Genomic DNA, 22,445 nt, shown 5'->3' with positions numbered 1-22,445 from the left:
CTTTATTCTTTAGTGGATCATTTTACCGCTTGGAGGGCGGCAGAGAGGTTTTTCGTCGAGTTCTTCGGTTTCCTCTTTGATAACATGTGCCGGTGTTATCCTTGTATTTGCATCTCTCTAAGCCTTACTCTCTAACTTTAATTGTTGCTATGTTGTGATTAATTATGTTGTAGAGTTGTTTATTTGTTTGAGTTTTTGCTTGTACTTATTATTCCGCACATCTATTGTTTGGGTATAAGCTTGTGTTGGATAAATTTGAAATTGGGGGTCTAAACTGAAAGTTCAATTAGTGTATAAAACACTATGAACGTTTAGACCCCCTAATTTACAAATTATCAATTCAAGCTTAATGTCAAACAATTAATGTGCGAAATATGAACATAAACTTAAAATAGAATTGATAAACAATCTAAACAAAATAAAATCACATTCACAGCAAAAATTAAATGGAAAAGATTAAGGAAAGAGAGATGCAAACACAAGGACAACACTTGATGTGTTATCGAAGAGGAAACCGAAGCCCTCGGCATAAAACCTCTCTGCTGCCCTCCAAGTGGTAAACAATCCACTAAAGAATGTAGTTGGGATACATGAATAGCAAAAGACCCTCCAAGCCTAATCTACCCAATGTACCTAAGCCCTCTAAGCTCCTACTCCAACGAGGTTACGCCGAACCTATTTCTTCTTTAACTTACCGGATTCTACTACTTGACCATAGCATTAACTAATATGAGATTGGTCCCATCTTAGCTGCTTCCCAAATACCAAATGGTCTTCTCACAGATATGGGTATGGTGAGAAAAGGTTTTGGTAATGTACCTTTCAAGGATTTGACAATGGAAAGGAAAAGAGTAGAGGAATTTGAAGAGTCTCTATGTGAAGATTGTGGATGAATCAATCTTGTTTTTCTCTAGAGTTTCTCTCTCAAAATTCTCTCTAAAAGCTCTATGAATATCGTGGCTATAAGGGTCTATATATAGTAGGGTGAGAAGGAATGTGAAAAGTTAGGTTTTTCCAAACAGGGTGGTCTAGCGACTTGACCTCGCGACTGGGCTGAGTTGTGAGTTCAAGCCGCAAGCTAACGACCTGGCCAGCCTGGGACTTTTATCCTATAGTACAACAGCTGGCATGACTCTTCAGCTTCCCTGCATGCTCCACACGTGTGCCAACTTTGGCAGCTTGCTAGTCGCGAGTCACCTGCGAGTCTCTACATCCTTGCACAATCTTGAGCATTTCTTCACACTCTCTCACTCACTACCCTTACATAATTCCCACCTAAATACAGGGTTACTAATTGCTAAAATACAAGCAAATTTGGCACGGAATAAAGCCAACAAGATGGTTGATAAAATTCAACCTTACATAAATATTCATTAGTGTTTTACACACTATTTGAACTTTCACTTTTGAACAATCCAATTATGGTCACATAAAGTTATGATACTAGCTGTTGGGTTGAAAGTGTTGACCCCAAATAATTTTAATCAATTATCTATGTTGATTAAATTAGTTAAACTATGCAATTATATTGTATTAGGCACAATCATATCGCCAAACTCAATTTCATGCAATGGAAAAGTAAATTTCAAGACACAAAGATATGGTCATAATAAGGAAAACCCTAAAGCAAAAAACCCCATGAGTGGTTTATGGCAACCATCAACTTTAAGAATCTACTAAGAAAGATTGAGGTTACAAATATAAGGAATATACCCAATCCTAAAGTACCTAACTATGGTAAAACATACTGAGTTATCCAACTACAGCTCCAATAACTTTCTTGGACCGGTGTATTAGTGAACTTCTTTGTTATGCACAAATGTGATAAATTATGAATCTAATCATGAGTTCTCATGTGTCTTAAAGTGGCAATTTAAGATCCAGTTGAAGACCCAAAGATTACAAAACAGCTCAAGAAAAATAGAGTTTCTATAGGATCGACTCTAGCCTCAATTCTTCAACCGATTGAGCCTTAGAAGTGAAGTTTAAGTTTCCTTGACTCCAACTCAATTGAGCCTATAAAGTTGTAGAAATTTTTTAGATTGAAACAATAGATAATCATACAAAATTTGAGTGATTTGTAGCAATTGGATTCAACATAATCATGCAAATTTTGGATCATTTTATGGATTCTAATACTCGTCATGTGTTTGTCCTAATCTAAAGTTTTCTGTGATAAAGTAAAAATCATCATGACTTGCTTCTCTTATAATTTTTAAGGGGATTAAAAATCTTAAAATGATTATAATTTAAAATTCTTCATCTCCTCCAAAACAAGAACCTGGTTGTTTACAATATTGGTTTTCATTATGGCAAGTTGGCAACATTGAGCATTGAAGTAATCTTTAAAGGCTAATTCGGTCTTCTTCTCCTATACCTAGCCACCATCACCGTTACAAACTTTCCTTCAATGATAGTCTATCTCCCCCAGTCTTTAATCCTATCACATGGTCCTCTTCTATGCACCATGAAAGCTCGGATTTGTGTTAAAACACAAGAGCTTGTTTAGACCCTCAATTAAAAATTACAGCTAGATTGCTTTTACTCTTACTTAATCAAAGTGCGGAACAAGATTAAATGTGCGCAATGAACCGATACTATTCTAGTGCATAAACATGAACAACAAAAAATAAAAGTAAAGCACAAGAGTAAGGGAAGAGAGATGCAAACACAAGATAACACCAAGACGTGTTATTGAAGAGGAAACCAAAGAACTTGGTGAAAAACCTCTCCGCGACTTTCCAAATCGAAATCAATCCACTAGAAAATAAAGTTGGAGAATGCGAATAACAAAAGACCCTCAAAGCCTAATCTACTCAATGTACTTAAGCCCTCCAAGCTCTTGGTACCAACGGACTTTTTGGAGTCATGTTTTCTCTAGTTTTCCGAATCCCACAATACGCCCGATTGCATCCGCCAAGCCTCATCGGCTTCTTTTGGCAAATCCCCAAAACTTCCCAAGCTCCAAAACACTCTCTACACGCTAAAAAGGTATGAGTTGTGTTTGATTACAAATCTCCTCTCAAGGCATGACAATGGGAGAGGGAAGGAGAAGAGATTAGAATAATTTCTCACTAAGGATAAGTAGTTTTCTCCCTAAAAGATGGGTGTGTGTGTGTTGTAGAAACTGACAACTTGGCATGACTCTTCAGCTTCCAGCATGTGCTTCTCACGTGGCTCTTTCGCGGGTTAGTTTCTAGCGAGACACTCGTGAAATCCACTTGTTCATCCAATACATACTCAATTCTTCATCAACTTAATACTAAACCCAATACAATAAAATCTCACAAAATACAAGGAATAAAATTAAAGCAATTACAACACTTTTGTCCTGGAATAAAACCAACATAAAACATAGTTGTAAATCACAACTTTACACACCATATCATAGTGACATCGAATTCAGCATTGATGAAATATACAACCTATTTTTCTTTGTTGAGTGCCCGTCAAGTTTGCCTGCCTCTTACTCTCTGCAAGGTCAACAGTTCCACTTCCATATGAGTCTCTCTATATTGAACTCTGCTTCCATTTTAATTTTTTTTTAATGTCTACAAATTTGGATTATTTTTACTATTGAATTAGCTAGGATTTCAGTTTATATTTGCTGTCAAATGTTTTTTGAATTTATATAAGTGATTGAGATCCAGAGGCGATTCCAGAAATAGGTTGGAAATAGCAATCTTGAAATAGATGAGTTAAATAATGAACAAAGCTATGTTTAATTTTGCTGTCAAATGTTTTTTCAAGAGAGAAAGCTATGTTTGTCAAAGATTAACAAAGAAAGAAGGCTTATCAAAAAAAAAAACAAAGAAAGAAGATAATGGTTAAATGAAAGCCGTTTGGTTTTTTTCTTACTTAAATTGTTAGTAGTTTTTGTTGAGTGCAAAGCACCGTGTGGGTCCAGCCCACATGCCTTGTGAAGAGCTCATTTAATGAGCATGTGACTCTTGTCTTCGTCAGAAGTCTGACTTAATGAGAAGTGAAGCAAAGCGTGTTGGACACGCTGAAGAAAAAGAACAAGAAGCCAAAAAGAAAAGAAAGGCTATTCGGCCTTGTGGGAAGTTGAAACAAAACGGATAGCCATTTTGGCTACTTTGTGTGAGTTCCAGAATGAGCAAGAAACACAGAGAAAGAGAGAGCTTCAGCTCGAGATGTGCAATCCGAAGAGATAGAGAAATACACTGTGAGAGTGTGAGAGGGTGAAAAAGAAAAATGAGACTTTTTTTTATACTCAAGTTACACACAAAGAAGATAAATTAGTGAAGTTTTCATGGAATTTTTGAGTGCTACAATCATGAAGAGTAAGAGTATTCAGAGGAAGATTTTACTATTGGCTTTGTGGTGAGATTGTATTTGCTCCTTGAGATTTAATTTGTTGTGTATTCAATTTACTGTGAACTCAAGTCTAGCGTAAATTTAATAGTTGTAATCTCTATTTTATAGTGGATATTTTTCAGAGCTGTTTCGTAGTTTTTCCCTTTATACTGGAGGATTTTTTATGTAAGATTTGGTGTTCTTGTGTAGTTGTGTTTACATGGTACTTGCTGAATTTTTTTTTTTTCCATAATATTACTAATGCTTGGTAGTCATTAATTTTAATTCACACATAAATATTGAGGGGATTTAGGATTTTTTCCCCAACAGTTTTAGATTTATTCTAATACCCATGGGTCCAGGCTGTTAAGTTTGTTAGGATTACCTATTAGAGAAGATAATCACAATTTCCTCTGTTTTTACTGTATATATATAAATAAATAAATAAATAAAAATCATTTTACAGAATAATTAATCAATCCAATCAGAGAAATTTTCTCAAGCTAATCAAAGTGACATTGTATTTTGGAGGATAGCTATAGTCCTATGTACAGTGTCAAACAATCAGTTGAAGGACAGCTATGTTGACTAATATTGCCTGTCCTTTTCCTTTTTTTTTTTTTTTTTTTTTTTTTATCTCTATTTTTTCTTTTCTAAATAGATAAGATATGTAATGCTCCTTTATAAATAAATAAAAAAAACCAGCAGATAATACCTGGCTCTACACACAAAAAAAATCCAAAATCGATTATGGCATCACAAGGCTATCCAGTCTTGGGCCTCCTAGTTCTTCTTGGTTTATTGACTAATATCATTGCTGTTTCTTCAAGCCATGGCAGTGCTTATGATACTGCTTCACTCAACCGGACCAGTTTTCCCGAAGGTTTTATTTTTGGGACAGCAGCAGCGGCTTATCAGGTAACAAAGTCACAATTTCCTCTATGTTAATTTGTATTATAGTTTTTACAGCAAATGTCCCGAGATGTCAAGCATAAGATCAATATTATTATTTGCAAATTCGTGTTCTTTCAAATTTCCAGTATGAAGGTGCAGCATATGAAGATGGTAAAGGACCAAATATATGGGACACTTACACTCATGAACATCCGGGTCTCTTTCTCTCTCTCCAACATTGTACCAAATGTCATGTTACTTAAAATTTTGAGTAATATGATAGTCAATATACTTTTAGATTTATAAAATTTATTATAAATCATTATTATTAAATTTAAAGGAATATAAAATTAGCTGTTTTTGTTATTTAAAATAAAAGAAATGCTACGTCCATAATATTTTCATAACAAGTTATAGATAATAAGTTGTTATTGCTTCTAATTTGAATTAACAACTTATATTACTTTTTTGTCCACCTATAATATCCAATAACAATCTACCACATTAGGATTTGTTGTGAATGTACTGTGAAAATGTTATAGACGTAACATTTCTCTTAAAATGATGTTAAGTAATAAAGTAATATAATTGGTGAAAACCAAATGAAAAGTAGTAACAACTTGCATCCTTGGCTTTGTTATGAAATTGTATGGTAAAGATTTGATACTAGTGTTTATTTAAATGTTAATGACCTAACATTATCTACAGATTCTACACCATTTATTTGGTTTTAACAAGATCTATGATGGAGTTTGAGAATACTTATCCCCAATTGATATTTAAAAAGAACAAACAAAAATTCTCAAGAAAAAAGAAAAAAAAGAAAGAAAGAACAAGAAGTCAACAACATTAATGTAATGGTTGCCTTTGGTATTTATTTTTCTTCATTTTTCTTCCTGTTCCTTCCTTTCTTCCGTAACAAATTCCAAATTAGAAATAAGTTGTATATATGTTATGGTTGTCTTAAATACTAGTTCAATTTTTCTTATGCCTCTAATTACAAGTTCTTAAATAGTAAAAGGGAAAAAAAATCCTTTCAATGAAATTGCAGAAAGGATAGTGAATGGAAGCAATGGAGACGTAGCTGTCGATCAATATCATCACTACAAGGTATATATGTTGATCCGTGTTCATAATAAAAATTAGAAAGAAAAATACTCATATTAATTAGCTCATAATTACCAAGTCTTGCAGCATAATTGCATAGTTTTGTTTTCTTTATAAGAATAACCGGGGTTCTTGTCATGGAGCCCATAAGTGGCTCCACATTGAAGTTAGGGTGTTCACAGAACCACCCTAACTTAGGAAAAATGTAATTACTATATATAAATTTTAAAAATTTATGACTTTTTTACCTTTTAAAAAATTTTGTAACCAGCCTAAATTTTTTTTAGGCCCAATATAGTTAAACTTTGGACAAAATTTGGCAATAAACTTGGTTGTAAACTAAGGCTGCAACTTCACTTAAAATATTTTTTTAATGGATGTGAATTTTAACAAATCTACAATTAGATTACATTTTTTTCTTATATTTTCTATGCTTGCAAAATTTCAATAAGATCAAAGATCGATAGTTTTCATCAATCAAATACTTAAATTCGATTTTTGGTAGTCTAAAATTATACATAAAAAAAATAAGTTTATGGATTGAATAGTAAATAACATCCGATTAACATGAAATTTGACATGTGTTTTAAAAACATAAATAACATGCAATTCGACAGTTAGATTTAAAAAATATATAATCATATTAATTTGTTTAGCGAGACAACTAAATTTGTAGTCAAATTTTGTTTTTAAACTTTGTTCCCCTTAACAATATATTAGGCCCTTACAAACTAAAATTTTGAAAGACGTGTAGCTTACAACATTGATAATGATACTAGTATGCAACAATTTTAAAATAAAATCGTAGAAGGAAATTGTAAGATTTTTTATGTATTTGCGTATGTTTTTTTGGTCAACGTATGAAGTTCTTTTTTTATTAGATTTTGTATAATTTAGGTTTACCCTAAATAAAATTCTTAGAATTGCCACTGATGGAGCCAAGATTTCAATTTAAGGGAGCAAAATGTAATGAAAATATTTTTCTTTAAGAAGATAAACCAATTATATATGATCTTTTTTAGAATTTGATTCAAAGTCATTATTATGCTCAGGATTCTCTGTAATTTCAATTAACTACAAATATATATTTCATATTAAAAAAAAAAAAATCAATTTATAGTTACTAACAATCAAAGAAATATATTAATCTAAATACATAAAGTTTAGATATCTAATTGAATTTCTTAAAATAAATTGAGAAAATAAATTAATGTATAAGTGTTGAGAGTATAGCATTATACCTTTAAAGTTATGTACATGTCTTTTGCCTTGATTGCTTTAAAAATATATATATATATATATATATATATATATAGAATTCAACCATTTTGTTCTCTATATTTAAAGTATTTAAATTCGGGTTCACGGCAGAAACCCAGACCCAAAGTTTGAAATTGAAATATCAAGAGATGAATAAGAAAAAAAATAGTGGACATTAGTAAATTTTTTATTATTATTACTATTTATTTTGTATAAAATATAGGACCCACCACTGATTGAATATACATAAATAAAAAAGAAAAAAATGTGGGATAAACATTCGTAATGCCGTGAATTGAAATGCTTAATGTTGTGTAACCTTTTCCCCTTTTTTGGGTATCAGAACTCCGAGCTATTTTAGGGACAGCTTTTTGTTTTTCTCTTACAGTGGGGGCAAACTGGAAAAGCATTTAATAGGAGTTCAGCTAAAATTTGTACTTTGAAACCTTTTCAGAAGTCATTGGAAAAGCATTTTAGGTATTTCTGGAGTATGGTTATATGGTGTTTACTATTGTCACATTTATAATGGATCCTAAGATGAATATAATGAATTTATAATGGATCTTAAGATGAATATAATGAATGGACCCCACTACGAATGTAATAAGAGGAAGCATCGTTCACCATACTCCGGAAGTACCTAAAAATAACTCAGAGTCATTGGGGCAATTCCTCCTTGTCATCATCTATCCACTAGTTATATATGTGTGTGTATACGCGAGCATGTGCTGCTAATTAACTCTTGTGTTTTGACTTTTTTTTAAAAACATTTTTAGGTTCCAATTATGTTTGCTACATGTACTTATAAAAAATAATGTTTTCCACGTGCTTTTTTTTTCCCCCTAATTATTCAGCATATCCAACCAAATACAAGATAATCAAAATATAAGAAATCCTCATTTCAAAATTTTCAAACAATATGCTTTTATTTGATTATACATTGCAGGGAGATGTTCGAATTATGAAAAAGATGGGCTTAGATGCATATAGATTCTCAATCTCATGGTCTCGAGTACTGCCAAGTAAGATTATCCTTTTCATAATCCCATAAAAGGTTAGATCCATCTAATGACAATGACATAAAATGGGTACATCAAGTACACATCTTAAGCTGGAATAGAATAGCTATTGTTTTGTGACCATATTATGTTCCTAACAGTCTCATTTTTGGGACTAATTTCAGAAGGAAAACTATCTGGAGGTGTGAATAGGGAAGGAATCAAATACTACAACAAACTAATCAATAAGCTCCTAGACAGAGGTCATGAATGATTCTTAAATTCCATCATATGTCATCAACTAATCATGCATGCACTATTAATTCATAGTTGTTTGCAATGACTGAATGCAGGTATACTCCCTTTTGTGACCCTCTTCCACTGGGATCTTCCCCAAGCATTGGAAGATGAGTATGGTGGTTTTTTGAGTCCTCATATTGTGTAAGTGGTTAATCTACATTATGATCGACCATTTTACTCATTTGAATTCTAATTAGTATACTTTTCATAAGTTTTATAGTGATTATGATGTGTAAAATTTAAATTGATGGCCCATTTTGAAGTTAAGGAATCGCGGGGGTGGGGGGGACGATTGTGATTATTATTATTTTTAGTTAATGACTTATTTGTGAAGTTGCTAGATCACTGCCTTACGGAATTATCTTTTTTTTTTTTTTCCTGTGAGATCATGATATGATACATTAACGTAATATTAACATAAAATTTCAAATAAGACACTTGACTTCCTTTTGTTTTTAATATAGTCCTATAAAGAGTTATTTACTTCTTTCTGTTCCCAGTATAGCCCTTCTGTCCCCAGTATAACCCTTGTCCAATTTGCTCCACTAAAAGCATTCACATCAGCTCTTTTATAAATGTGTAAAATAAACATTTCGACCACTTTTACACATTTTGAACCGAAAAACACTCCACATCAGTCTGTTTAAAAATGTGTAAAAGTCTTTTAAAGTTTTCAACGAGCTACAGTACCCGTGTAAATTTACACGGGCACTGTAGCATGTGTATTTAATTTTTAAATAGTTTTATCTCTCTCTTGTCTCGTCTCTGCTCTCACTCTCACTCTCTCTCAAGCGCATAGCATAGCTCTCTCTTTCTCTCATCTCATCAATTTTTCTTCCTCCAGCTTCTGTCGATCGCCATCACCGCCGATGAGAACGAGGTCGAGTAAGCCGAGTTGCCAGACGAGTCCATCGCCTACAACACGAACGGAGTTCTCTGACGGGTCTATCACCTAGAATCTCGTGGGTTTTGATCTATTTTTGGATGAGCTTGAGGCCGGCGGCCGTCGCTAGGAGGTGGCGGTGCTGCGAGGCGTCAATCTTGCTTAGGCTGGAGGCCTCGATCTCGCTCCGATCTGTTGGTTGCTAGTTTTTTTTTTTTTTTTTTCTCTGGTTTTTTGGTTGATTGTGGGTGTGGGTCGGTGGGTTTTGATCTTGATCAGCTTGGCTTTTCTGGTTCATTGGTGGGTTTTGATGATCTTGCCGCCGATTGGGTGGGTGATGATTTGGCTTGACTGGGTTTCGGGTTGGGTGGGTGATTAATGGGTTTGGGATTGAATGGGTTTGGGATTGAGTGGGTTTTCCTTGATGATGGTGGTTGGGTGGTGATGATGGTGGTGATGTTGGCTGGGTGGTGATGGTGGTGGCTGGGTGTGGAGTGATCGTTGGTAGTGACGAACTGTTGGTTTGTGAGAGAGAGGGGCAACGAGGGAGGGAATAATAAAAAATTGTAAAAGAATGAATATTTTATTGAATTAATGTGTAGAATAGATAAACTGATGTGAGTGTTTTGTAAAAATTGGTGTGTAAAATAAAAAAAGTAGGTTTTTCCATGTAAAATAGACGAGAATTTTGCATTCACTGATGTGGATGCTCTAAAATGATATCTTTTTGAAAAATGAAAATATTAAAACAAAGAGTGAGATTGGACAAATTTTGATGGAATGACTGCATTGAAAACATAATAAAAATAAAGGATCAAAATGAGAAACGAGGAATTTACAAGTTGAATTGAAAAACTGTTAAGTTAGAAAGTGTTTCATTAATTTGTAACTTAGTCATTATTTGTAGCAATCACTTAGCATTATTATTATTATTATTATTATTATTATTTGTAGCAATCACTTAGCATTTTAAGAGAGAAACCTAAGGAATAGCACCTAAGTACTGTACCTAAATCTTGCTCTATTATTATTATTATTATCCATTCTCAAATGCCAAGAGCTTTATAGCTCAATTAGTTGACACCTTTTGGTATTTCTATTAGAAATTGGAGATATTCAAGTTCAAATCTCCTTTCCCCCTGACTATTGGATTTAAATAATATTAAAAAAGAGTTTTTTCCTATTTGTATAGTTAGGCGTTCTAGATCTATAACTGAATGCTATAAATGATGTGCTAACGTATAAATGCAAACATAGTTAGCTAATGTCAGTTATTAAATAGTTAGGAGACTTTTGCATGTATATGTTTAGGGATGATTTTCGGGATTATGCTGAGCTTTGCTATAAAGAATTTGGTGATCGTGTCAAGCATTGGATCACACTAAATGAACCATTGAGCTACTCCAATGGTGGTTATGTTACGGGGGATTCAGCCCCAGGTCGGTGTTCTAGTTGGCAAAAGAAAAATTGCACTGGTGGAGATTCTGGAACAGAACCGTATTTGGTATCACATAATCAACTTCTTTCTCATGCATCTGCCGTTGAAGTGTACAGGAAAAAGTATCAGGTTCCCTATACCAAACTATTTTATGCTTATTTTACTACTTTTTTTTTTCTTGAAAATTGTTGTCCATTCAATAAATATGGTTGCATTGCACTTGGTACAAGACAATCTAAGGTACTTCATTTAATACTATTTGCAGTGAATATAAACTTAGATAAATTTGCTACGTTAAACTTGTTTTTCAGGATTAGTAATTGAGTAAGCATTTATCTTTTCCATTTGTGTGGGATTGGATTAACTTTTTTGTTGAAAGCATATGAATTAATCTGTCAAAAGTTGATAAAAATACAATTCCACTAGCTTGACTTGAATGTGTCTTTAAATAAGCAAGCTTTCACTATGTGCAGCAAGCACAGAAAGGCTTGATGGGTATATCCCTAGTTGGAGACTGGGTTGTGCCATACTCTAACGCGACGCAGGACCAAGATGCTGCGCAAAGAGCCCATGATTTCAGGTTTGGATGGTAAGTATACTAAAACTACATAACTCTTTGTTTTGGACATCTATTGCACCATTTGCTAGTTATTTACAAAGAATAGAAAAATCCTTTGCTTTTTTAATATAGTAGGTTCAATAAAGACTTAAAATTTCGTGGCTTGTGGCAGGTTTATGGATCCCCTAACAAATGGTGACTATCCACATAGCATGCGATCTCTAGTTGGCGACCGATTACCCAAATTCACAAAAGAGCAATCCAAGCTATTAAAAGGGTCACTTGATTTTCTAGGGCTAAACTACTATACTACTAATTATGCAGCCGATGCACCCAAAGCTGAAAAGCCAAGCTACTTAACAGATTTGCGAGCTAATCTTTCTTGTTCGAACTCAATCATTTGGATCTATGATTTCTATTTTCTTATGTAACTCATACGTACTAACAAGACCATGCTTTTTTCTTTTATTGTGGCAGCTGAGCGCAATGGGATCCCCATCGGTCCAGAGGTGCGTATGAATTGGATTTTAAGTTGTTAATTTGTTATTGTTAGCGGTATTCTCTATTCTCCCATTTGAAAAAGAAAAAGAAATATTGTGGCATCATTTCATTAGTGTGTAAAGAGAGTTTTATACCGAATACTTATTGAATTTAAATTTTTTCTTTAAAATGACATTTCAGGCTGCTTCAAGTTGGCTCCATGTCTATCCCAGGGGAATTCGAGATAGTCTATTATACGCCAAGACAAAGTACAATGATCCACTAATTTTTATTACCGAGAATGGTAATTTTCTTTTGAACTTCTCAATTATGGTCACATAAAGTTATGGTGCAAGCCAGAAATATAAAATTTGAAAGGAATGGCAGTTTGATTTCCATTTGAATCTAATAATCTGCCACTATAATATAGGGATTTCTGAGTTCAATAATGACACATTGTCGCTTAAGGAAGCCCTTGCAGACAACTATAGAATTGATTATTACCATCGCCATTTTCAGTATATTCTTAAGGCTATCAAGTAAGTTGAGAAGACCTCTCTCTTTTGGATCTAATACAAATATGACTTTATATTATTACTAATAATATCAATAGGTTGTATTAACAATTATGAAAGTTGTTATGTCTAAAGTCCAATTGATCTATTTTTTGATGTAGGGATGGTGTTAATGTGAAGGGATATTTTGCATGGTCGTTATTGGACAACTTTGAATGGGGTGCAGGTTATTCCGTTCGGTTTGGCATCAACTATGTAGACTATAAAAATGGGTTGAAAAGATATCCGAAAATGTCTGCACGTTGGTTTAAGAAATTCCTCAAGCCATAAGATGACAAATTTAGGACTATACTCATGTTGAACTATATAGATACTATGGATATACTCATGTTTAAATAATGCCTGTAATCTGTATTCAATAAATTAAAATAAAATAAAATTAATGTCACTGTTTACAAACTCGAATGTTTCTTTTATATATATAATAAAAGCATCTATTGTTTGGTTTCTCCTTTGGGTGAAGCAATGTACGTAGTTTCCAAATGCAGTCTAATTTGAGTCCCAAAAGCATAAGCATAATTTAGAATCATTGTGAATCATCTTATCTGGCTGCTTGCCTGCTTTCACAAAAATAGGCCACCCAGTGGACTGGCCAGTACTTGGCTATGGTTTGGATCACATATATGGGTCACATTTTACATTGTACTCGATCCCAAATAGACTCCTTTACTGGTGTATTGAGCATAGTTGAAATTACAATGTTTCTAGGTCGAGAAGCTTTAGGCCCAACCCCTGTCTCTTCTCACATCTCACCCCAACATTTATCCCACTTAAGGAGTCAGCATTCTTCTCAACCAAAAAAATTAAAATTAAAAAAATTAAAAATAAAAAATAAAAAACTTGAAGTAATTAATATTATTAGTCCCAAACCGCATGATGCAAGGAAAAATTTATCAATTTATTTTAAAATAAAAATAATAGATGAGATTAATTTATAAGTGTTAGTCTCAAACTCTTTTTAAATAATGTGAATATTTTTTAACAAAGTGATATAATAAGATCATTTATTTTTTATTATTAGTTTTTGGATGAATATTATCTTTATTGTTGTTTTATTAATGGCTATAAAAATAATTTTCTTTATTAATTAAATTGTTGAGAACCTTCTATATGGCTGAAACACACAAATTATTGTATTTATATCAGAAAATGTTGAAAATCATTCATAAACCTAAGCTTCTTCAATGGTGGAATGTTCAGTGCACAGAGAAAGAGATGAGAGCAAGAAGCAAAGATTGAAGGAATGAATTTTTCTATATTAGATAATTAGTTTGCTCTGTCTTTATACATCAGAAACAGAGGAGAGAAGAAAAGTCAACTAACTATACAACCTATAGCTACAATACACGTGTCATCTACACTACTAACAAGCTAACTAATTATGTACATTACAAGACTACAGGTCGTTTGCTCACAACTACTACATGTAGTTTTATGTACACACTGATACAAACAAACTAAACTAATCACAAACTAAACAAACTTCAACAGAAAATATATAAACATGTTTTCGCATTTTTTTTTTTTAAGTCAACGTATTGTACGCATACTATGCACATAACGTTCTTTCTCCATTTCCGTTGTTTTTTGCCGACTTTTTAAAATGTACATACTTTTTTGAATAATACCAAATTATTGACGTACGTACATTTACCGCATTATACACGTATCATATATTAATAACTACTTGATATAATATATTATATTTTCTAAATTAATCCATCTATATATTCAAAAGTGTTTTAAATTTTGTAAGTTTTTTTTTTTTTTTTTTTTTTCTTCAAGGAAACATAATATGTATTTGACATTCAATTATTATATAAGGCAAGATAGTTTATAAATAAATTAAACTGTGGTTGACATTTGTTTTTAGTACTCCTTACAAACGATTCATTCTCTAAAACAGTTTAAACTGAACCAAATTGACAGAAATGCTATGCTAATGTGACTTAATAGGAGCATAAGAACAATAAATGCTACACTTTAGCTATTTGGTATTTTTTTTGCTGCTTCTAATTTTGCACAATATTGGTGATTAATTCATGTAACCGGGCTCTAAAAAGTAAAAAACTCTAACAAATTGGAAGACTGCTATGGCTATTAGATGCTGGTTATAAAGTTTTGCAGTACATCAAGAGTTGGGAGGTCAGGGCATCTAGAAATAAATAAATAAATAAACTATCCCATAGTCTCTAGGTCATCAACAGATGCTGAATATTGAGGCATGGCAATAGCTGTTTGTGAGATAACATGGATTTTAGCTCTCTTAAAAGATTTCCAGATTGATCACTCTAAACCAGCTTTGTCATTCTACGGCAATCGAGTAGCACTGGACATTGGAGAGAATCCAATTTTTCATGAGAACCAAGCATATAGAGGTGGACTGTCATGTAGTGAGAGAGAGTCCAAGAAGGTGTATTGATCAAATTGCTACATATTACCTCTCAATCACAATAACCAGACTTTTTAACAAAAGCTCTCAGTTCTCAGGCTTGCTATCCAAGATGAGCCTCATCAATATTCACAGATCTGAAGCTCATATTAATGGCTTAACAACAACCGTCGTCTTTTTTTTATTTTTTATTTATTTTTTATTTTTTATTTATTTTTTATGAACAAAAAGATGGCTTATATGGCACGGTATCGTTACTCTGGCCCATTAAACCCGAATTCTGGGGTGTGAGACCACTGAAGCTACTTGGGCCATCCATGTGGGCACAACATTTTAAACTGAAGCACCACTTAAACCATTTAGTATTTTCCTTGCTTAAATTTTTTGCAGTTTTAGATTTATTTATCCTACAACGTGAGAGGCACATGGACGTTGTATTAATAGTTTAATAGCCGCGGTTCCAAACTGTTAAGTTTGATAGGATTAGTTGTTTGTAACAGTTTAGAGAGAGAAGATTAAGAGAGAAAAAGTTACTTAGAAAAGCTAATCACGGTTTGCTCTGTTTTCATTGTATATAAACAAAGTCTTTGTACAGTCTAATTAATCAATCCAATTAGAGGAATTTTCTCAATCTTGTGGATATCTATAGACTATAGACTATAATTTTACGTACAATGTCAAACAATCAGTTGAAGGACAGCTATGATCACTAACAGATTGCATGACCTTAAATAAATTAGATTATGTAGTGCTCCACAAAAAAATAAAATAAAATAAAAACAGAGTCAATCATGGCATATCAAGGCCTTGCAGTCTTATGCCTCCTAATTCTTCTTGGCTTATTGACTAATGGCATTGCTATTTCATCAAGCTATGACACTGCTTCACTTAACCGGACCAGTTTTTCCCAGTGGTTTCATTTTTGGGACAGCATCGGCATCTTATCAGGTAACTCAGTCACAGTTTTCTTTATGTAAATTTATATCATAGTTTTACTACAAATGTCCTGAGATGTCAAGCATATGATCAATATTATTATGTTCATATGTGTGTTCTTTCAAATTTCCAGTATGAAGGTGCAGCAAATGAAGGGGGTAGAGGACCAAGTATATGGGACAGTTTCACTCATAGATATCCAGCTCTCTCTCTCTCTCTCTCTCTCTCTCTCTCTCTCTCTCTCAATGTATAAACTGTCATGTCATTTAAAATTTTGAGTAACATTACTAACATGATAGTCTATACACTTCGATTTTTAAAATTTATTATGAATCATTATTATTAAATTTAAAGGAATACAAAAGAAGGAGATTATGTCATTTAAAATAATGGTAGGTAATAAAGCGATGTAAGTGGTGAATCCACATAAAAACTAGTAATAACTTATCTACCGCACAGGGGTGTGGCTTGCTGGTAGGAGTCCTCATTCTGCACTCAGAGAGGAGCGGTTCCAGTGATCGCTCCAGTAAGGCATGTGTGGTACATATGGTATTACCCATTACTGTCACGTGGCATGGGGTCGATGAGCCCACACCGGAGACCTCCTTTTTTATTCAGCAAAAAAAAAGTAACAACTTACCTCATCAACTTTTTTGTGAAATTGTATAGTAAACATTACAAACACAATTTAGGGATTTGCAATTACAACAAAAATAATGTTAAGGATACTAAAACTTTTACTACACGAAACTAACAAGCTTCTGTCACCAATCACCCAAACATATTTCAAACATTCATTTATTAGGTGGTTGAAATCCACCAATCACATCCGTTTGTAAACTTTATGTAGTAACACTTGTTGTACCTTTAGCATTTTCCTACAACAAATCACCTAAATTGTAGGGATTTATAAACAAATTAAATCATTGATATGTAACTTTCGAGAGAATTGGAGAGAATTAAGGGAGTAATATATGGTGGCCAATTTTTAGCTGTATTTGAATTGGACTCATTAATTATCTATTACTATCAAAATTGATCCATTTAAAATGAAGAAGATCATTTTTCCTATCTCAAGAACCAAAAAAAGATGATCCAAGCTCTTAATCTGGACAGCACAGATCACTCGACTTATGGCCACATTCTCGAGGATATCCGAACTCAAGTTGCTGCTCTTTCTTCTGTTGAATTTATTTTTAATACTAGGCACTGCAACGTTGTAGCAGATGCACTAGCCAAAAAAGCCAAGAACTGTAGGTAGAGTCGGGTATGGACTGATTTCATGCCTGAGGACATCGCTTCTCTTGTAATCTTTGACATTCATTGAGTTGTTTTTCTTGTGGAATAAAAGCCCAGGCTACTGATAGTCTGGTTTCTCAAAAAAAAAAAAAAAAAAAAAAAACCAAACAAGCAAACACTGTGCGTGTTGATATAAGGCTTGAAAATTGAGATGACCAAGCAAAGCAGGTGGTATTTTAGGACCAAGCAAAATAGCTGCTGAATTCTCTATATGAGTAGTGGCATTATAAAATTATTTTTACTTCTTCCAGTTTTACACTGGCCTTGACTTTTTCTACGGGACCAACTCTGGGAGGCTAAACTATACACTCTTGCTTGACTGAGCTTCTGTATATTGTGAAAACCTGTGGGCCAAATTAGTATTGTGAAGGTCATGCAGGTCATCATCTAGCTTGTGAAAATTTGTGTGATTTTGTGTGTCTAAAGGCTTACTATATTGGAAATTAACAAAAAGAAAACTACGTTAAATGACACACTCAGTAAGGCCAAACTATGAACATGTCAAAATTAGTAAGGAAAATTACCTTCTTTCCGTAGAAAAATTAGGAAAATAAAGGCGTCTGATGTTGTAACTATTGACCAACCATTATGTATGGATGGTTGGCCACCTTTAGATATAAAATATTTAATTTTAACCAAGAAATAATTCTTTTCAAATTGGGAGATCTTATTCTCACGTGTTTAGTCAAAGTAGTTGATTATGCATCGTAAACCCAATGTTTCAATTTGTGGTTATCAATAGTATTTGTTAGTGTGGAAAATTTGGGACCATCAATACTCTGTTTTTTTTTTTTTTTTTGGGTGTGGAGACATTAGTAAGCCAAGATACGTATTGTTGTGCATGAGTCGTAAATATGGAATTTTAGAATAGAATAATTAGTAAACGCATGAAATTGGACATTGTTGTTGATAAGAAAATAACACCCTCTCTCTCTCTCTCTCTCATATACAGGTAAAAATGCACTGCACCTATTGAATTTTTATTTTAACCAATTTAGCACATAAAATAAAAGGGCTCTTAGGGCATTTGTTAATGACCATTTCAGGAAAGTTTGGATACCACTTTTATAGGATATATAAAATAAAATAAAAAATGTAATTTTTTTTTTCTTTTCTTATAAAAATTTGTTAAAAATATTTTTTTTAAACTAATACCCTTAGGGTTATCCATTATCCTTTCCCAAATAAAAGTTAAAGCGGTCTGTTTGTTATAGTACTAAAGTTTATGTATTAAATTGGCTTAAATGACAGTTTAGAGGATATAAGTGCAACTACCTTAAAGACCAGAGGGTATTAGAATAATATATATATGGGAACTCATTGTCTTATTGTGGAAAGAAATTCAAAAACTTACTTTGGAAAGGGAGACAAACTAAACAAGAAACAGGTTGTATGTGTTATGGTTGCGAGGCTTTAATACTAGTTCTTAAATAGTAAAAGAAAAATGAATCCTTATAATAAAATTGCAGGTAAGATAAAGGATGGAAGTAATGGAGACGTAGCTGTCGATCAATATCATCACTATAAGGTACTTAGATATGTTGTTCCACTTTCATGATAAAAATTAGAAAGAAAACCTCATGTTAATTAGTTTCTAATTACCAAAAGTCTTGTAGCACAATTGCATAATTATGTTTTCCTTATAAGGAGAACCAGGGTTTTTATCATCCTCTCTCCAATTGTTTTTATACACACACACATATCTATGCTTGCCACTTGCTTTTTTTAATTATTGAGCATATCTAACCAAATACAAGATAATCACAATATAAGAAATCCTCATTTCAAATTTTTTAAACAATTTATATATGCTTTGTGAATATACATTGCAGGAAGATGTTCGAATTATGAAAAAAATGGGCTTAGATGCATACAGATTCTCAATCTCATGGTCTCGAGTACTGCCAAGTAAGATTATCCTTTTCATAATCCCATAAAAGGACAAATTCATCCAATGTGAAGGACATAAAAATGGGTACCATGAAGTACACATCTTAGGTTGGAATGAAATGGCTATTGTTTTGTGACCATATTATGTTCTTAACAATCTCATTTTTGGGACTAATTTTAGAAGGAAAACTATTTGGGGGTGTGAATAGGGAAGGAATCAAATACTACAACAAACTAATCAATAAGCTCCTAGCTAGAGGTCATGAATGATTCTTAAATTCCATCACATGTCATCAACTTATCAGGCACTATTAATTAACTGTTGTTTGCTACAATTGAATGTAGGTATACAACCCTTTGTGACCCTTTACCATTGGGATCTTCCCCAGGCATTGGAAATTTGGAAGATGAGTATGGTGGTTTTTTGAGTCCTCATATTGTGTTAAGTGTTTAATTTAACTTTTGATCGACCATTTTGTCCATTTGAATTCTGATAATGGTTTTCAGACCTAGGCCGGTCTGACTAGGTTAACTGGGAACTGGCCTAGAGACTTGTTTACATTACACTAAAGTCCATGAACTATCAGTGAACCGTCCGATTTCTAGAACCGGACATAGTTCAAATATAGTTCAGATCATGCTCAATATTTGAAAAAATATATTAAAGTTTCAAATATAGTTCAAATCATGCTCAATATTTGAAAAAATATATTAAAGTTTCAAAAAGTAGGAATAGAACTTGGGCGCACAACTACCAGATATACAAACGTTAACCACCAAGGCAACAAAGCTTCAGATTCACTCAAGTGAAAACATATTAATTCTAACTTAAGTTTGGAAAACATAGATATATTAAAAAAAAAAAAAATCTAATTGTCTGATTATGGAATATATTTTTTGATATATAATTAAAATTATAAATATTTTATTGTGACTAATACATTTAACATTGTTATATGTGAACTATGAAAATCATTTATTTTTTAAGTAATATTTTTATATTTGGAGGATTAAGTGTAATTATACTTTTCATTTTTTTGTGTTGTATTTTTTTATATATAAGTTGTGAAAATGTATTTGAAAATTATTTATTTCTCTATATCTTGCTCTTTTTAATTAAAATTACTCGTTTTTACAAATTTGTTATATTATTTTGCATTTATTAAATTAATTATGACATCATCACAATCCGACCTTAAAAACCTTAAACCCCTTTCTTTTACGTTTTTATAAATGGTCAAAGTCTGAAAACCATGATCTAATTAGTATATTTACACAAATTTCATCTTGATTTTGATTTTTAAAATTTAAATATATGACCCATTTTGGAGCTAAGGAATTAAAGGGGGGACCCATTTTCATGAATTAAAAAAAAAAAAAAAACAAACAAACAAACAAAACAAAAAACAGCAGGGTTATTTGTGAGGTTGCTAGTTCACTGTCTTACAAAATTATTGAGTTTGATATCATTTGTTAAGAATTTATCTTTAAAATTTTTTTTATTTTATTATTATTTTTTTTTTTATGTGAGATCATGATATGATACATTAACGTAATAATAACCTAAAATTTATTTATTTATTATTATTATTTTTTTTTTGGAGAAGAACCTTGACTTCTTTTTGTTTCCAATATAACCCTGCTGTCCGATTTGATCCACTAAGTCCACCTAAACGATATCCTTTTGAAAAAAAAAAATGAAAAATATTAAAACTAATAGTGAGGTTGAACAAATTAGATAGAACTAGTATGTAACTCGTGCTACCGCACGGGAATGGTTAATTATAGTAATACTATTGGTCAATTTCTTTTTTGTCCTTTTGAGTTTATCACAAGGAGGATAGAATTAGATAAAACAATAAAAATATATATTGCATTTTATTATTTAAGTGATGCTATTGGACCTTTTTAAAGCAAACTAAATGTAAAACTTAAAGCAATGGGAAACAAACTGTTTTCCCTAAGTTAATTTTTTCAATCCTCATAAATATTTAGATTCATGATTTTTTTTTTTTTTAATTTGTACTTTCATCAAGCCACTAAACCGCATGATGAAAAAGAAACAGGAATAATAATGAAGTCTATACTGTCATCAATCAAATACAATTAGTTCATATTAATCTTCTCCAAAAATTGCTAAATCCATCAACTCCTTTGGCTTTGAAACTGAACAATGTAGTTAGTGAACCATCCAAAACCCCATGAACCATGACTACCCCTTCCCTTTTTCTTGCTAGCAAACTCAAAGCAAAGTCTCTAGCAAATGCAAAACTCAAATCTCTAGCTATATCTTATGCCCCTCCTGCTGGAACCCCATATACCGTCCGAAAATCAATGTTACCATCAGTAGGAGTACAAAGGGAGTCATCATAAGCATATTCAAAGGGATTTTGAAGTGAAACTTCAATTAAAATATCCTAAACTAATTATCATAATATAATAACATGATATAGAGATTCTATATTAATTTGAAGAAGGCAATAAGACTTATAGCAAAACAATGACTTTTCTATCACTAAGACCCTTTCCTATCTTTATTGCAGCAGCTGCTACTACATCAGATGAAATCCCTACTTGAAACAAACATGCTCTCACATTCACCACAAAATTTGACAACCAAAAGGTCCAACCAGTAGCAACTAAGAACTTTAGAAATTATGTGTTTAACCAATAAAATGAGTAAGGAATTTTTTTAGTTGAGGATTGGAAAAAGGGGCAACTATGGCTACCAAAACTTTTGGAATAAAACCTGAACATAATTAAATCAATGAGTTTAGCATAAAACTCCTAAAAAGCAAAGAAAATAATACTATTGATAATTCGATTCTAACTCTTTATTTAATATCATGGTGTTACTAGATGTGGTTGGTGTATTGGAATCTATTGGAGTCATTGAAATATTCACCTCCAACACATAACAAGTTTTTACACAGTTGCATCATCAAATCTTGTACCTTGAAAAATTACAAAATCCATTACTAAATCTCCTTCATATCATGTTCTATTTTTTATGCATTCTATTAGAGGTAGAAAGAGACTTGCCAAATTTTGTCATAAGCAAAAGAATTGTTGGTGTATTGTGTTGTAAGATAGATTGGTAAACAACCTATTGGGAAG

The 22,445-nt window shown here is 32.4% G+C and overlaps 1 protein-coding gene across 3 annotated transcripts; it reads left to right on the top strand.

Annotated features, from left to right (window-relative positions):
- Nucleotides 1-3,995: 3,995 nt before the first annotated feature.
- On the top strand, nucleotides 3,996-13,210 carry LOC115976305 (beta-glucosidase 12-like). Of its 3 annotated transcripts, XM_031097516.1 has the most exons (14): nucleotides 3,996-4,344; nucleotides 5,148-5,235; nucleotides 5,358-5,427; nucleotides 6,263-6,321; nucleotides 8,525-8,600; nucleotides 8,762-8,839; nucleotides 8,930-9,017; nucleotides 11,071-11,326; nucleotides 11,671-11,786; nucleotides 11,929-12,140; nucleotides 12,234-12,265; nucleotides 12,438-12,540; nucleotides 12,667-12,775; nucleotides 12,913-13,210. In XM_031097516.1, the coding sequence occupies exons 1-14, from the start codon at nucleotides 4,274-4,276 to the stop codon at nucleotides 13,079-13,081; spliced, it is 1,527 nt and encodes a 508-aa protein (XP_030953376.1). In that variant the 5' UTR covers nucleotides 3,996-4,273; the 3' UTR covers nucleotides 13,082-13,210. The 3 variants fall into 3 exon arrangements, with proteins under 3 accessions (XP_030953376.1, XP_030953384.1, XP_030953368.1); XM_031097524.1 differs by lacking the exon at nucleotides 5,358-5,427 and having other exon boundaries at nucleotides 3,999-4,344; XM_031097508.1 differs by lacking the exon at nucleotides 3,996-4,344 and having other exon boundaries at nucleotides 4,351-5,235.
- Nucleotides 13,211-22,445: the final 9,235 nt, after the last annotated feature.

The sequence above is a fragment of the Quercus lobata genome, chromosome 1 (assembly GCF_001633185.2).
Source record: "Quercus lobata isolate SW786 chromosome 1, ValleyOak3.0 Primary Assembly, whole genome shotgun sequence".
Taxonomy (NCBI): Eukaryota; Viridiplantae; Streptophyta; class Magnoliopsida; order Fagales; family Fagaceae; genus Quercus; species Quercus lobata.
The sequence above is the reverse complement of the archived record's forward strand: the minus strand, read 5'-3'. Positions and strand labels throughout refer to the sequence as shown.

Coding starts and splice junctions, on each gene's coding strand:
- LOC115976305 (XM_031097508.1), top strand. CDS start 5,068: ATGGCATCACAAGGCTATCCAGTCTTGGGCCTCCTAGTTCTTCTTGGT. Junction 12,141..12,233: donor TTTGCGAGCTAATCTTTCTT/GTTCGAACTCAA, acceptor TTATTGTGGCAG/CTGAGCGCAATGGGATCCCC. Junction 12,541..12,666: donor AATTTTTATTACCGAGAATG/GTAATTTTCTTT, acceptor ACTATAATATAG/GGATTTCTGAGTTCAATAAT.